This window comes from Thermobia domestica, chromosome 18 (genome assembly GCF_964235325.1).
Source record: "Thermobia domestica chromosome 18, izTheDome1.hap1.1, whole genome shotgun sequence".
Classification (NCBI taxonomy): domain Eukaryota; kingdom Metazoa; phylum Arthropoda; class Insecta; order Zygentoma; family Lepismatidae; genus Thermobia; species Thermobia domestica.
The window spans coordinates 64,964,238-64,981,248 of record NC_137471.1 but is presented as its reverse complement, the minus strand read 5'-3'; the positions used below and the strand labels follow the sequence as shown (position 1 = coordinate 64,981,248).

The following is a 17,011-nucleotide window of genomic DNA, read 5'->3' as shown; positions in this document are numbered from 1 at the left end:
TTAACTACGCATGCTCTGACAGGGAGCTTTATCGCCTTGGAAGATGTAGTCTAAATTTTCACATGAAAGGTAATCTCTAGCAGCTGGCAATAAACTTTTCGGTAGTATTGTGGTGCATTGTTCGGCAGAAGCGGTTTCACTTCAAATTTACAGTCTGCTCACATCTGTCGAGGTGAAACAAGCCGACACCATAAAATTTGCATTGAACTTCTGTATTGCCAAAACGCAATTCGCAGTCACTCTTCAGTTCCTCACTCTTCCTCATCCAGAGCCTGTACCGCTATCATTCCCAGGTAGCATCAATTTCTTTCCGTCAGAAAATATTACGTGATTCCATTGGTCAATACCCCAAGTACTATACATGTCACTAAACTTTTTCCGAAGACAAGGCTATCTTCGAAATTCCTTTCTTCAGTTCCCTGACAATAGTCATGTGGGACACAGTGACACCAACACCTCAGAAACAGTTCGAGCAATTTTTCTTGTAATAGAAGATCGATCGTTTAATGTTATTGCCTTTATTTTCCACACAAGACGTGGATTTATTTCTGGTTTTCTCCCACAATTTCTCCTGAAAGATGATGTAGTAAGGTTACTTTCCTTCCTAAGAATTATTCCTACTGTTGTGTTATCCACACAAACTTTTGCAGCTATCTACTGCTGCGAAAAGCCCGCCGATTTCAGAGCAAGTATCATCCCTTGTTTGCATGTAACCTATCGCTTATTATTTTATCATGATATATACAGGTCACGGTTACTGCACAAATTTGCTACAATAATGCACAATATAATTCTTGGAAAACTATTTAACAACTGAATAAGTCAGGAACATCAATTTTCCACACCATTTCCACCTGTAAACGACTATATCTAATTAATAGGCATCAGCCATTTCCACAAAGATATATCAGAGCCATCTGTTAGAGGAAAGCAGAATTAAAAACAGCGGTGAAAAAGTACAAAAAACATCCAAGTAGCACCAAGCAACAATTTGGGACTCGATTCGACATTGTAGGGTACTTATTTTGATATTAAAACATATTTCGATGTTTCTGTAAATTTCTTAGGTGGTGCAGCTATTTTGTTACAGACTGTATATATATATATTTTCTCTCTCTTTCTCAACTCGGCACTCCATCAATGAGTCATTTTAGGCTTCAGAACTCAAGATTTTTATTAATGCTTTCAATATGTTTGTGTTCTAAATAGAGTAAGTACAAATACTACAAGTAATCTCTGATTTTGTTCGCACCATCTTGTGCTAAAAGTATGAGCCGTAGAGCATTGAAACATACAGCATGAAAAAAAAAAAAAAAAAAAACTAAGTTTCGTTTCAAATATCCTGAGAGCTCTTGGTACAACAGTGTGACTGCTAGGCGCGCGTAAGAAATTCATATGCAAATTTTCCAGCAAATCGACTATAGGAGTTGCGCGGTGCATGTGATAGTGTTAACATTTCTGAAAGTGAGGTACAGAAGAGCAAGTGGTTAAAGTGAACATTTTTCATCGTACACTTGTTTTGCACATTTCTACAAATACTCATGAAACCCTACATCCATATACAACTACTATACGCGCCTTTATTTAATTTATTTTTCACTTTTACCAATTTTCATACCCTGACCAACTGGGTGGCTGGCTCTCTTCCCCGTTGGAGCTCCTTCACGATCTAGACTGCAGTTATACATTATTTAGACTATTATTACACCCTATTGTGACTATACATTTCTAACACTGAGTTCGAGAAATTGTTTTTATGATCTTGAATTTCCACAATGACAGTTTTTATTCTAATACATTTTCTTAACTATACATATAACAGGCAATTCGACTGAAAAGTCGACCAACAAATGCAAATGACCGCATTCGCCATTTGTAAATTTCTTTACAATTTTAATACAATTTATGAATAAGTAATTCAAAATACGCACATTTTTAGCATACTTGGCTTATATAGCTGATGCACCTATTAAAACACCATTATTGGTGAAGAAGACAAGACAAATCGACTATAAAGGCAGGCAGAGAGCTTGGTATACCATATCGGACAGCGTGGAAAGTGCTGCGGAAATCACCTCACCAGCTGATCTTGATTTGAAAAATCCGATCAGAGCGGCTGTGGGTAAGATTGATCAGGATATGCTCTGACGTGGGTAGATAACGTTCGGACTATCTCGAGAGTGTGTGCTGTGTGATTAGAGGAGAGCATAACGAGCATATGTAGCTAAAACTAGGTGACTTTTTTTCCTTTTATGCTGTATGTTTCAATACTCTATGCCTCATACATTTAATACAAGGTGGCTAACGAAATCAGGGAGATATTTTGTGGTAATTCTGTATAATGAACTACTTATAATGCTAATGTTCTGTGAAAGGAAAGAGTCAACATAGATAATATATAATTATGTTTTAATTATTTAATATTTACTACTATTCAGTTGATACAAAATCAGTTTTAGGCAAAGAATAATAAAAAGTGTGTCCAAAAGCTTACAAAATATTATCTCAGAAATCACCAAGAACAACTTGCGCTGCTTTTAAGAATATAAAAGCTTTCTTGTTAGCCTATACTGTGTCTTTTCAACACTAAATGAATATATTGCAAGACATTCAATTGTGGAGTTGATTGTTGCTTAGCAAATATATTAAAATATATTTTATTACATCACAATAATTGTCCATTTTCAATGGGAACTGGAAAACGAAGATATGAATGAAACAATAGTAATCAACAAGTAATTTGGATTTAGTATTATTTTTCTACAGTCAATTTTTTTTCTATCTTTCAACCGTAAGTTTCACTTGTAAATGTGGTAAATGACACTTAGTATTTAAGCAAAAAAGTCTTATTTTATTCCACTTTATGCTAATGGTGCGAAGAGACCTCCTTCTAAACATGGAATCTTGATTGGTGGAAGATCAGCATCTCCTGCAGAATCATATCTTAACTTATTGTTCAGGTCCCTGAAAGCATAGCTGCCTCTACCAAAAGAATGCATTTGGAAAAATATTAAAAGATCGAAAAAGAAGTTAGATAATAGCTATTATTATAAGCAAACAATTAGTAATTATGAAGACTAATAATTCCTTTCCTAAATAAATATTGAATACTTATGTACAGTATGTTATTGTGAAATTCATACTGTAACGTTGACAGCAGTAATGAGATCAAATAGGTTCGAGCCCACAGATCCAGTAATAACATACATTAACTAAAAGTCCTTCCCAAAATAATGTTTCTGTATTTATTGCACATTATTGTGTTACTATGTAAGATTATACAATAATTCATTTGTAAGCAGTATGTAAAGGTCCTTTCCAAAATATGATTTCAACTCTGTATGTTTAATAAAACAAACTGTATTTTTAGAATGTTCTTCCCTGTCAAATTTCTATAAAGTCTGTATATATGTTATTTTTCCAGACGTTAATTGACATTATATAGATATGTATGCCGATTAACGTCTGATGAAAATAACGTTACGCTATAGAAACTGTTACGACTTATTTTAATATTAATAAAGAAGTATGTACTCTGGTCAGAAAAATATTAGTTATTTAAGTAATAATTCCAGAGCCAAGATGGATGGGCTTACTGTAAATATGTATATATTGCTAAGTATGGGACGCATGTTGTTTCCAACTTCCAAAGCACCGTTTTTATTATTATTATTTATTAATTCAAGATGTGATCTCTAGGAGCAGTAGCGTACACAGAATTTCAGGGGGGCGAACTATGGTAAATGTTTTTTTATTTTTTTTATATCTTGTTCAAGATGATGTTAACACTCCAGAAGCTTCCTTTTGCGTACGCCACTGTTTAGAAGGGAATAATAGCTTCTCTGATCAGTTTTTCCATTTGCAATGATCTTCAGAGCTACCCCGAAAGAAACGAAGGAGACAAAATCTTTGTTAGGGCACTACTCAATTTTACATCTATTTGCAACTTCTTCGTTGTTACCGGAAAATAGTTAAAGATATCTTGACCATATTCTTCCTAACAATTAAAAATGAAATTAAATTTTAGTGATGCCACTCTTCTAACAAATAAGTTATACTTAGAAACACTACTAAACGCTATCAATACCAAACGTGTTGTAGCCCTACTGACTTATCTGTCCTTGTTGAGTTTTATATGTTTTAGTAATTTTTGTTTAAGTTAGCTATCATTAGAACATAAGATCTGGTAACACTGAAAAGAAAGGAGAGAGAGTGTGTGTGTCGATTGCGGTGTGTAAGGCCATGAAAGCGGACTTGTGGTGGCACTGAACCAATGTTTGTGTAAAAATTGAAGCTAATGTGTAACATTATTTGAATACAGTCCACATGTTTTATATAATGACTTCTGTCATTTAGAACCAAACCAAAACATGGTCCATATCGGGCCGGATCGTGTGTAGATGTGGTGTAGTGAAGAATGAACTCGTCCAGCCTTTGTTTGCGGAATGGCGGGAGAGTGATTATTTCTAATAACTTTGATTGTTTTAGTGACTGTGGTGTAGTTTGATTTTTGTAGCGGTGAACATAAATACGTTGGTGTTTTTGTAAAATTAAATGTCACCATGGAGAAGTTACGTGCGACGAAAACAGTAATAAAACGCGGAATTACAAGGTTAAAGAATAAGGTTGGTGATACGTCATTAAGCCAAGTAGCCATTCAGTGCTATATTGACAAAGCAAAAGAACTTACTGCTGAATGTAAAGAATTGTTCGTAGAATTTGCAGTTATAGCTAAAGAAGAAGAACTTGCAGCTTTGGAAAATGAGATCAGTGAAATGGAAGAGACTTTGGACCAAATTAGTGAAACGTTACTAGAGCGAAAGGCTAGTTCGCAACAGCATTCTCAGAATAATTCAGGTAGTTCACTCCCCCATTCTGAAGTGCGGTTACCGAAGTTGGACTTGCCCAAATTCAATGGTGTATTAAGAGAATGGACAACATTTAGAGATTTATTCATAGCAGCAGTGCACAAAAACACTAATTTAAGTAACGCGCAAAAACTACAGTATTTAAAATCATCTATAGGTGGTGAGGCTAGCATATTAATTCAAGGAATTAGCATTTCAGATGACAACTATACCAATGCTTGGGATGTTTTAGTTCAACGTTATGACAACAAACGTATGCTTGTAAATGACGCAATTGGACGGCTGCTGAATCAAAAAAGGGTAGATAAAGAATCCAGTGTGCAGTTACGGAAGTTACTCGATACAACAAATGAATGTGTGCGTGCTTTAAAGGTTTTAAAAATTCCAGTTGAAGCTTGGGATGCAATATTAGTCTATATTGTGGTGGACAAGCTGGATCCCAAGACAAGAGAATCGTGGGAATTGTCATTGGAAGGACAGGAGATGGCAATCTTCACTGAACTCTCAAATCATCTCGAGAAAAGATCCAGAGCATTATTAGCGCAAGAAGCAGCTTCGTCTATCCCCTCTCTCAAAGTGAAAGGCAGTACAACAGGAAAACAGCAGTTTTATCACAAGAAATCCACCAGTTCGTTTCATACTGAATCTGTGTTTAAGTGTTTTTTCTGTGGTGATAAACATGCGTTGGCAGTGTGATAAATTTGTAAAGTTAGATCCAACAGAGCGCCATAGTTTTGTTAAGAAAAAAGGTCTGTGTTTTGTTTGCTTCAGTGATCAGCACAAGATAGGGGTCTGTGATAGCAGGTCAAAGTGCAGTGTGCCATAATAAACATAATGAGTTATTGCACTTCGAGAAGAAGGAAGGAGCGCAGGGACAAAGCACAAATGAAGTGAGATCCCATTACATGCATAAAAATCATCCCACACAAGTGTTGCTTTCAACTGCGTTGGTAAAAGTAAAAAATAAAAATGGTGGCTTTCAAACGTATCGTGCTTTAATAGATTCAGCCAGTGAATGTAGCTTCATAACTGAAAATTGTTGTCAACAGTTAGGATTACGAAAAGAAAAATGCAGTGTTGATATTTCTGGCATAACTAACACACGTGTCTCACGAGCTCATTCAGTTGTTAATCTTGAGATTCAGTCTCGAGCAAATGAATCAGCTGATGTGTTTAGTACTAGTGCTATTGTAATACGAAAGATCAGTGGGGATTTGCCTAAAGAGGCCCACTCACGGTCCATGGTTTGCGCAAACAAGGCTGTTTGTGCAAACAGTTTGACCGTGTGTGGTGATGTATGAACTGTTTGTGCAAACATTTTCCACATCGAACTCGTTCGAAAATTGTTTACACGAACATGATGTTTGCGCAAACACGTGGACCGTGTATGGGCATGTTTGTGCAAACACGAGCTTTATTTCCGAGTAGGAAGCCTAGTGTACAGACGCTTATTTCTTGCGCTATGGCGTCAATGAATAGGAATCAAGAATTCTGGCGAGAATTTATTGACCTTTATCGAAATTTACCTGAACTGTGGAAGGTAAAGAGTGAAGATTATAAAAACAGGAATTTGAAAAATGTGGCATATGAGAAGTTACTGCAGATTTCAGATGAGAAACGACATGGCCTTGTGTTGGCTTCACACGGCGTCCAATTGGCATTGAGCGGTGTTGACAGTTCGCGACAAGCAGTTATGTACGCTCTCTTCTCGCGCTACTGCGAATCTTGACAATATCACAGGCGCTACTTAGAAATATTGTACTAGCACATTAACTGCTCACTTTACCAAGTAGAGAAAAGAATTACGAACAAATACGTGAAAACTACATCTTTCTATGTCAACTGGTTGTCATGATAGACGCTTTGAAAGGTTTCCATATAAAACAATTAGTAAAACGAGCGTTAAGTCCCGCGTCTAATTTCCAGTGGATTTTGTTTCGATTTTCAAATAGAACTCACAACTTTTATTACAGGATAATCAGCGGTGTAGCCAGCAAGTTGTTCTAGGAGAAGATTACTTTCAGGGGGAGGCAAGCTTTTCACATATTAAAAGCAGAACAAATTACCTCTTTCACAACATGAAAGGATTTTAACTTACCATACATACATACATACTATGCGCATATTATATTTTCACAATGCTTCCTTATCAAAAGACGGATCGTGACAATACTGAAGTTAAAAACCGGAGTGTAAAAGATGAATCAATAAGCTATTAATAAGAAAATAAATGCTGTTTATAGGAGTCTGTTTATCTGACTTTGTGTTTATGTAGGTTAAAATACTAAAGAGGAAAAAAACGAAAAAATATTAACTCCGATATTATTTTGCAATAATATAGTAGTGAGTTCACAGTGCACCCAGTTAGGGAAATGAGAATATAAAGCATATGATTAATTTTAGTTGATTCAATTAGGTATAGAAACCGTATTGATGATGATTGATTTTTTTTAAAAAATTCATATTTTATTATAAAGTCCTTCATTTGCATTAACTGTTAAATAAGTTTATTAAACATATACCAGACGAACCTCATTTTGGAGCTGGAAATAATTCGGAAAGACAGAGCCCCCTTTTCCCCCATGGCTACATACCTTTGCAATCTTTGCCATCATCGTAAGAATAAAGCATGGGAAGTTTGTAATTTGTTTTGAAATTTACTTCAAGATAGACCCTTTGTTATTCGACAGAGGGAACGCAGTATGTTTTGTTCCTTTTTTTCTTTCACGTTCCACTGCCTTATCTGCGACTTTTAACACCCTCTTTTCTCCTCTATAAGGGAATCAAAAGCATCAGGCGTCTGAATGGTGTAATAAATTATCGTAACCCAAAACAAACTCGAGCATATCGAGTTGCTTAGGAATCGTAAGCAAACCGAGTACAGCAGAAGTTTTATTTTCTGTCTTCCTTTTTTTCTTTTTCTTTCAAGTGCTACGAAGTCAAGCTCGAAGAATTATTTTTTGTGTTTACAGTTTTTGGAACCCATAAAAATAAATTTACAAGAGTCAGATTCAGACAAAGACGAAATATTAACTGACATATATGATAGTGAAAGTAGTGTTGAAGACAAGTGTTTAGCATTTTCACTGGAAAAGTTAACATGTAAGTAATTTAGTTGCTATACATACTTCTAGGATGCATAGTCAAAATTCTTGAGTTTGCTGGAATAGTACATTTACATTGTGAATAATGTTGCCAATGTATGTGTCATAATCAACCACTCTTTCATCCACACCCTCTTCTTTCTTTTTGGTTTCGCGGGTATTTCCGCTTCCAAAGCACAAGCAATTACTATCGCTAAACAAGCTGCTTCAGTGGACATGCTTACGCGATTCAACTCAAAATTGAACTGAAGTTTGTGCAAACAGTTGTATCGTGTGTGGCCGAGTGTTTGCGCAAACATGATGTTTGCGCAAACCATGGACCGTGTGTGGGCCTCTTAAGATTTCTTTGGCAAACGTAAACCAATGGTCACACATAAAAGGTTTATTTTTAGCTGATCCTAATTTCCACGTAAGTAAACAAGTTGATATTCTGTTGGGTGCGGATATATTTCCTGTATTAATTGGAGGTGACAAAAAAGTAGGAAAAGAAGGTCAGCCTATCGCAATTGAAACCAAATTAGGGTATGTTGTGTGTGGAAAGTTACGTTCAGAATGCAATTATGACAGGAAAGTAAGGTGTCATTTTGTATCTAATAATCTAGATCATTGTTTGAAGAGATTTTGAAAATTGAAAATGTTCCTTCTCGTTACCATTTAACGGAAGATGAGAAAGCGTGCGAATTGCAATTTGATAACACACATTATCGAAATTCAGAAGGTAGATATGTAGTGAAACTGCCATTTGCAGAGAATAAAGATCAATTAGGCACTTCAAAGGAAATAGCTGTTAATCGTTTGTTGTCGAATGAAAAAAGGTTTATGAAAAATGACATGTTACAAAAGAAATATACGGAACTTATGCTTGAATATTTAGAATTAGGTCATATGGAACTTGTAGATAATTCTGAGAGTCCAGATCCTGCTAAAATTTCTGCCGCATCATGCTGTGTTTAAGGATAATAAAATCAGAGTTGTTCTTGATGCTAGCGCTAAGACCAGTACAGGCATATCATTAAATGATACATTGTTAGTAGGTCCTAAGTTACAAGGAGATATAATTCCATTACTTATTAGATTTCGGGGTCACCAAGTAGCATTAAGTGCAGATATTGTAAAAATGTATAGACAAATTCGTGTTGACGACAATGACGTTGATTTCCAACGTATTGTCTGGCGTAGTTCTACCAACGAAAAAATACAAGAGTATAGATTGTTGACTGTAACATATGGTACAGCATGTGCGCCATATTTAGCTACAAAATGTTTACAGCAATTGGCGAAAGATGAAGGTCATAAATATCCGCTTGCTTCAAATGTAGTATTACAAGATTTCTTTGTAGATGATGTTCTGTCTGGAGCTGATAATGTTGCACAAGCCATAGAGTTAAAACAGCAATTAATTGAATTGTTAAAAGAAGGTGGCTTCGAGCTAAGCAAATGGGCTTCTAATAGTAAGGAAGTACTTGATTCAATGTCAAGAGAAAGCGATGAAATAAAAGTTTCTTTGACATTTGAAAGTGATGCAGTAAAGGTGCTGGGAATTCAGTGGTGTCCCAGTTCTGATTGTTTTTCATTTTGTGTAGTTAAGCCTAAGGGTAAGGATAGATTAACAAAACGGGTGTTATTGTCAAATATAGCTCAATTGTACGATCCTCTGGGATGGTTGTCTCCCATTACCGTAAGGGCTAAAATTCTTTTGCAAGAATTATGGATATTAAAGCTAGATTGGGATGATGAATTACCGACGAATGTAAGAGTAATGTGGGAGCAATATTGTTCTGAGCTTCCATTAATTGAGTCAATTAAAATCAAACGTTGCTTAATGCAGCCAAATGCAGTAAAATTAAATCCAGAAACAAGTTCTGACTCCCCCTCCGCGAAATCAAAAGGAGTTCGGTTAGTTTCAGCTAAACAAGAAGCAAATCAAACTAATGCCAGAGGAAACGTAATTCATAAAAATCATAATTCTTCCTGATAATAACCAAAATTTAACAATCCATATCTCTCAGCTAAAAATACAAAAGATAACAAAATTAATGCCAGACTAACCTCATAAGAAATAGTCTGCGCTACCGCCCGAAGACCCCCTAGCAAAGAGTATGAAGAATTAGAAGATCAGCCAGCAATTATTACAGTATACACACCTATACTTGTACAACATAAAAAAAATAACTATGCTTTCAATATAAGCTACCCAAATATACAAATATAAAGAAGCAAAGGAAAATTGTAAAAAATAAAAAAATTAATAAATACATTTTAAATAGATTGTCCTGCGATTGTTGAATCAATATTGAACCGTCCTTAAAACTACTATATATGCCCTGAGCACCAAGACATTCTCTCCATCCTTGATCAATATTATTATAATATAGGCCTCCTACATATTAGGCCTCGTATGAAGAATTAAAACCCAAAATATTGATCGTATTTTGTGACGCAAGTGAAAAAGCGTACGCGGCAGTAGTGTATTTACGTTCTCTGTATTCAGATGGTCATGTAGAATGCAATCTTATAGTAAGTAAGACAAAAGTAGCGCCATGCAAGAAAATTACTTTACCTAGATTAGAACTTTGTGGTGCATTATTGTTAACTAGATTGATTAATGTAGTAAAGGAGTCATGTTTGTTCCCGGTGGATGATGTATTGGCTTTTACAGACTCTACAATAGTATTGTTAGGCTGTCATCTCCTCCTAGTAGGTGGCAGACTTTGTAGCCAATCGAGTAGCAGAAATTCAGGAATCTCTTCCTATAAACAAGTGGTCTCACATCAATTCTCAATTAAACAGTGCAGATATTGCTTCCCGAGGGCTTGCAGTAAAACATTTAATAAATAATGAATTTTGGTGGCATGGCCCCGAATTTCTGAAACAAACAGTGTTGCCAATCTGCAAAACACAGGTGTTTCATCCAGATGCTATCAATGAACAGAAAAGACAGGTAGTAGTTATGCATTCGGCAATATGTATGGAATTGATAGAAAGATTTTCATCATTTTCTAGGTTGCTAAGAGCAATAGCTTGGTGTCTAAGGTTTATTTACAATTGTAGAGCGTCAAGTAAGTTGAAGGGAACTTTGAGCACTAGTGAATTAGGTCAGACCTCGATTGCCTTAGTAAAAGTAGTGCAAGCCTTAAGTTTTCAAACAGAAATTAGAAATTTAGAGAACAAAAAAGAACTCAGCAATAAAAGTAGATTATTGAGTTTAAATCCTTTCTTAGATGAGCAGGGAGTTCTGCGTGTAGGAGGTAGACTACGTAATGCTTAAATTTCAGAAGATCAAAAATTTCCAATGTTACTTCCCAGTAAACATCATTTTATTGAGTTGTTGGTACAGAATGAACATTTACAAACATTGCATGGAGGTGCAGAGCTGGTGTTAGCCAATTTGTGTCAAAGATTTTGGATTTTACGAGGCAGAGATGTTGTAAGGCGTATAATAAAAGCTTGTGTAAGGTGTCATCGATTTGAAAAGAACACGACTACGCAATTGATGGGTAATTTGCCATTGGCCAGAGTTACTCCTGGTAAGGTTTTTACTTATTGCGGAATTGATTATGCTGGGCCCATGTTAGTTAAATCTAGTAAGCTTAGAGGCCAGCGAGCGTACAAATGTTATATTGTACTCTTTATCTGTTTGACTACTAAGGCCATACATCTTGAGCTTGTAAGTGATGCTAGTACTGAAACATTTCTTCCTGCCTTACGAAGATTTGTATCGCGTAGAGGGAAACCATTACATGTATATACTGACTGCGGTAGCAATTTTGTCGGTGCCAATGTAGAGTTAAAAAGATTATTGAAATTTATGTTAGATACACAACATAAGGAAAAGTTATCAGAATTTGTTAATAGTCAAGGTATTGAATGGCATTTCAATCCTCCTACAGCTAGTCATTTTGGTGGACTCTGGGAAGCAGGTGTAAAATCAATAAAATATCACTTAAAACGTATTGTTGGCAGTGTATAGTTAACATTCGAGGAGTTGTATACAGTGTTAACTCAAATTGAAGCATGTTTAAACTCTAGGCCTTTGACTCCATTATCTAGTGACCCCAATGATTTGCATGTATTGACACCAGGTCATTTTTTGGTTGGGCAGGCATTATTAGTTGTGCCCAGTGAAGATTGTACAGTAGGTAGGATAAGTTTGATATCTAGGTGGAAACTTGTTCAAAGTTTGGTTCAAACATTCTGGAAACGGTGGCGATTGGAATATTTGTCAAGGTTACAACAGAGGCCTAAATGGTTGTTACAAAAAGAAAATTTAAAGGTTGGTAGCATGGTTTTGCTGAAGGATGATCATTTGCCACCGCAGCAATGGAAACTAGGTAGGATCATAAAGGTTCATATGGGAACAGATGGATTGGTACGTGTAGTAACTGTACGCACTGCGCAAGGAGAATGTAAGAGGTCTATTGTAAAAGTCTCGATCTTGCCTTTTGAACAATAATGAATCGAAAATTGTAATTATTATATGTAAGTATATGTTGAAGTGAAGACTTCAAGGGCGGGGGCATATTGGGTTTTATATATTTTAGTAATTTTTGTTTAAGTTAGCTATCATTAGAACATAAGATCTGGTAACACTGAAAAGAAAGGAGAGAGTGTGTGTGTGTGTCGATGGCGGTGTGTAAGGCCATGATAGCGGACTTGTGGTGGCACTGAACCAATTTTTGTGTAAAAATTGAAGCTAATGTGTAACATTATTTGAATACAGTTCACATTTTTTATATAATGACTTCTGACATTTAGAACCAAACCAAAACAGTCCTTATTTAAGTAAAATGTTGACAGGAGCTTTAGAAGGGAAAATGACTGATAAATAACGTTCTATTTAGAGAAGGATCGTGAAAGTACCTCGATTACTTGTACTAGACAGATAACTAGGTGAAAAACATCTTGCCCATTATTTGTTTTGGGATTAATAATTGTGTGATTATGATTTAATTTTGTGTACTTTTTTTTTTAAATAATGTGATATTTCTACGTATAGTAAAGATATTGAGTTGAATTACAAGGATACTTATGTATAAGTTATTGACAAATTAGGTGTATGTTAAACATATCCTTTTGTAATTGTAATACCTTTATAAACACTTGCCTCGATCTACGTTTCCGTCCTTGTGTTCTTTTGATAATCAATCCGTCTGAACTTTTGAATGATTTATTGGAACTTCCTCCAGTGCTATCATTACACAACTCGTAATTAAAAGAATCAGAAGCATTTATCTCACCAAAATCGTGCGAAGTATTGCTAGGTTGAGTTGTTTCAGACGAAACGTAAGTTGTTGGTGCATAGTAAGAATTTGGAGCAGCAAAGCTATTTTGTACACTAGTAAAATGAGTCTGGACATTATTCCCTTGAAAGGCATTATCATCCATGACATACACTAGCGGATCTATTACAGTAGGTTCGTTTGTTGACGGAAACGAACTGTAATAAGGTTGAACACATTCCTGTTGATACTGAACAGTTTCAATTGATATATTTGTCACTTCTTGAAAAGAATCTTGTTCTTTGTCTTCCATTTGAGAATTTTCGTTTGCCTCGAGTTCTGTTGGATAGCTCGTCGCACTTACCGTAATACTTTCGTCACTAGTATCATATCCAAATAGTTCACCGATCAACAATTTTATAACCAAATTAAAAGTTGCAAGCTGGTGATCTTCAGAATCAATGTAGGTCTTGTCTACTCCAGCGACAGTTAATTCTAAATTTTTAGGGAGCAAACGTTGTTCGATTATCCCAGTACTTTCTTCTACGTACGCAGATCGTGCGCGTTGAACGTGGTAAAATATATTTTCAGTGTTGACAAAATTGTCAACAAGTGATTCTAAGTTTCGTAGGAAAGGTATTTTCATGCGGTAACACAAGATTCTTTGTAAGGTAAAATCTCCATTGGAGAAGCGAGGAAGTAAGGAGTTTATCTGAAAAAAAAAAAAAAAAAAAATATCAGGATTCTTATAAATACTATATTATAAATATTTTGAATTAAGAAATGAATTCCATATATATCCGTAATGATAATGGTACTTCTTGTGTTTAGTTTTTGCTTATAACTACCAATGTTCCATTTTATTTACAGAATAAATAAATAATAAAAAAAAACTTCCACGGTGGACAGGCTCACTTACAATAAAATTAGACAACAAAACATACTTAATTGTTATAGGAGGAAAATAACTAGATATTAGGAATTAGATTTCTGGGCTTTCGTTATATATGCCCATGTTAGCCCTCAGACATATGAGGGATGACATCCCTTGGCGATCACACTGCCCGGAGAATTGGGGAAGAAGGAAGGAAGCGGCCTGGAACTTGTATGTTAGGTACCATCTCGGCATTTGCCTGATTGAATGAGGAAAATCTTGGGAAACCTCACTCGGGATGGCTAGCCTGAAAAAGCTGTTATACCTGTTCGACTGGGTGTCAGCTAGATTTCAATTGGCTGCGCCATCACATATTTGTTTAATTATGCAAGGCGTATGTGAACCATGTATTCCCTTTCCTCCAAGTTGAAACCTACCTTATAGAATAGAACGGGAACAAAGCTCGGACTATTTGTGCGCGTTATTTACATTAGCGGCGTCATGATGCCCAAGCTTTTTTTTTTTTTTTTTAACTATTTATAATTTATTCCTCTATGACAATAAATTCGGAGGTTCAAGAAGATCGTTTGAAGGTCGAGTTTGTAAAATGGATGCTTTTTAAAAGTATTTTCTATATGGTATTTGATATTTTTACTCACCTAAATAATCTCATTAACAATACAATTAATTAAAACATCGTCAGCAATTATCTAATACAACCCAAAAAAAGAATAGTATCACATATTTAGAAAGAAGAAGCTGTTGGAAAACTTCAAAATGCTAAAACAAGGACTATGAAAACCTTATAAACTTTATAGCTACATTATTCATGTAGGACAGTTACAGCGTGAATCAACTTTTTTTTTTTTTTTTTTTTTTTTAAGTTTTAACGTGTGAAGATTAATACTTGAAACGTTTAATATGAGAAAGAAACCAAAAACCTTCTTTACAAATGGTGGTTGGAGATATTTATTTTATGTATCTTTTATACTTTTGAAAATATTAATTGGACATATCCAGCCCATGAAAATATTAATTGGACATATCCAACTTATGAAGAATAATATATCAAGGATCATTAGAGTTGCCAACTCGCCGGTATTTTCAACTTTAACTATGTATTTCAAAGTTTAGTCTTCATCTGTTTTGAAGAGTAAAGCGGATGCTGGTAATTTTATTTTTCAGAGTTGGTAAACTTAAGGTTCGTCATGTTCCGCGTAAAACCAATTTATAATCATGCAATACAATATTATTTGAGCAGTTGAATTGGAATTACTTTTTCATCTTTTTTTAAAAAAAAATGCGCGCAACGTAAGAAGTCCAGAAATGTTTTAATTGTCGAGCTGATAAAGGAATGTTATTTTTAGTCAAATGTATGTGTTTCCTTCTTAGATCAACCCCATAAGAACAAATAAATATGCAAAAAAAAAAAAAAAAAAAAAAGTGATTATCAAGTGGTTTGCAGCCACTTAGGTCTATTGAGAATACGAGAAGATAGGAACGATGGAAGTATAAAGGTAACCAAGAAAGTTCTATCGCTTTTTGTGGAGGTATGTGTTCCATTGGCCGTCACGCCGTGAGTTGAATGCGAGAAAGGAGATAAGGCGAAGGTCAGTTGTTGGTGTGAGTATATCCAACATACTACCTGTTGTGGCAGTTCAGTTACACCGTGAACTTGCGTAAGGACAGTGTGAACATGGGACCTCCACAGAGCGTGTATGCTATTCGAGTTCAAGCAGGTCAAACGCCGCTGCAGCGGGGCGGAAGATATATCAGGCCTTTGGTGAGGGTGTCGTGACCACCGACAGTGCAGCGGTGGTTTAACAAGTTTAAGGACGGTAACGAAACACTCGAACACGCACCACGTGCCGAAAGACCAACACATATACACCCATGTTCAAAATTATTGTCGCATGTCTATAAATATGTTGTTGTAGGAATATAATTTGGTAACGAATTCGCCCGGTATTTCTTATAATGTTAGTATGTGTATAATCGACAAAGAAATGTTTGTGGCAAATTTCATGTCAAAAGAGCAGTAAATAAGAATAATAAAACGAAAATAAAACTTTCTTGTCCATTTAGCAACATTTTGTTTTACTCATTCTAATTTTCAAATTTATAATTCCTTATCAATAAAATTTACCTCAAATGTTCATGAGGCGAACAGTGGCCAGACATCTGAGGAACTGGGATTACAATTCAGTGTGTTGGAGAAACCATTCGGCAGCACCTCAATCAACTTGCGAAGCACTATAAATTGTGTCGATGGGTCCCACATGATTTGACTCCGGACCAGAAGGTAACGCGAACAGACACATGTATTTCTTTGCTGTTTCGTCTAAGGAGCCATTTCTGGACAGGGGTTGACATGTGATGAGAAGTGGGTCCTGTACGTAGCTCCACGGCGCCGTCATCATTGGTTAGCATCCTATGAACTGGTTCCAAAATAGCCGGAACCAGCACTGCACCAGAAAAGGTCCTCCTGCGTGTTTGGTGAACTGCTCGCGGCATCGTGTATCGGGAACGGCTGCCAGTTGGTCAGAGCATCAATGCAACTGTATACTGTCAGCAGTTGAGCCGTGTTCAATAAAAGTCAAAACTCTGGAGCCAGCACTTCTCAATCGCAAAGAATACAGGGCAACGCTAATTCCCACGTGGCTAGGATGACCCGGGACACCATTCTACTACTTGGATGGGAAACATTATCGCATCTGCCATACTCCCCGGACATTGCATCGTCCGATTATCATCTGTTCCATGAACAATCACCTTAGAGGACGCCAGTACAAATCCCTAGCAGAGATGCAAAATGCACTTGATACCTACCTTCTTCGCTTCACGGCGCACCAAGTTCTACCGTGATGGAATCCATGGCCCTCCAGAACGTGGGCAGAAGGTCGTCAATATTGATGGGGACTATTTTTGATCTTCCAGATACGTCTT

The 17,011-nt window shown here is 36.0% G+C and overlaps 1 protein-coding gene across 2 annotated transcripts in view; it reads right to left on the bottom strand.

Annotated features, from left to right (window-relative positions):
• Positions 1 to 2,388: 2,388 nt before the first annotated feature.
• The window catches only part of LOC145674765 (uncharacterized), a 35,073-nt gene continuing 20,450 nt past the window's right edge, over positions 2,389 to 17,011 (bottom strand). The window contains exons 6-7 of one of the 2 annotated variants that reach the window (XM_081744955.1): positions 13,061 to 13,903; positions 2,389 to 2,982 (exon numbers count right to left, since the gene is read on the bottom strand). In XM_081744955.1, the coding sequence (XP_081601081.1) occupies positions 2,950 to 2,982; positions 13,061 to 13,903 (876 nt within the window). In that variant the 3' untranslated portion in view covers positions 2,389 to 2,949. The remainder of the gene's footprint in view (positions 2,983 to 13,060; positions 13,904 to 17,011) is intronic. The other variant, XM_081744954.1, reaches the window with a different exon arrangement.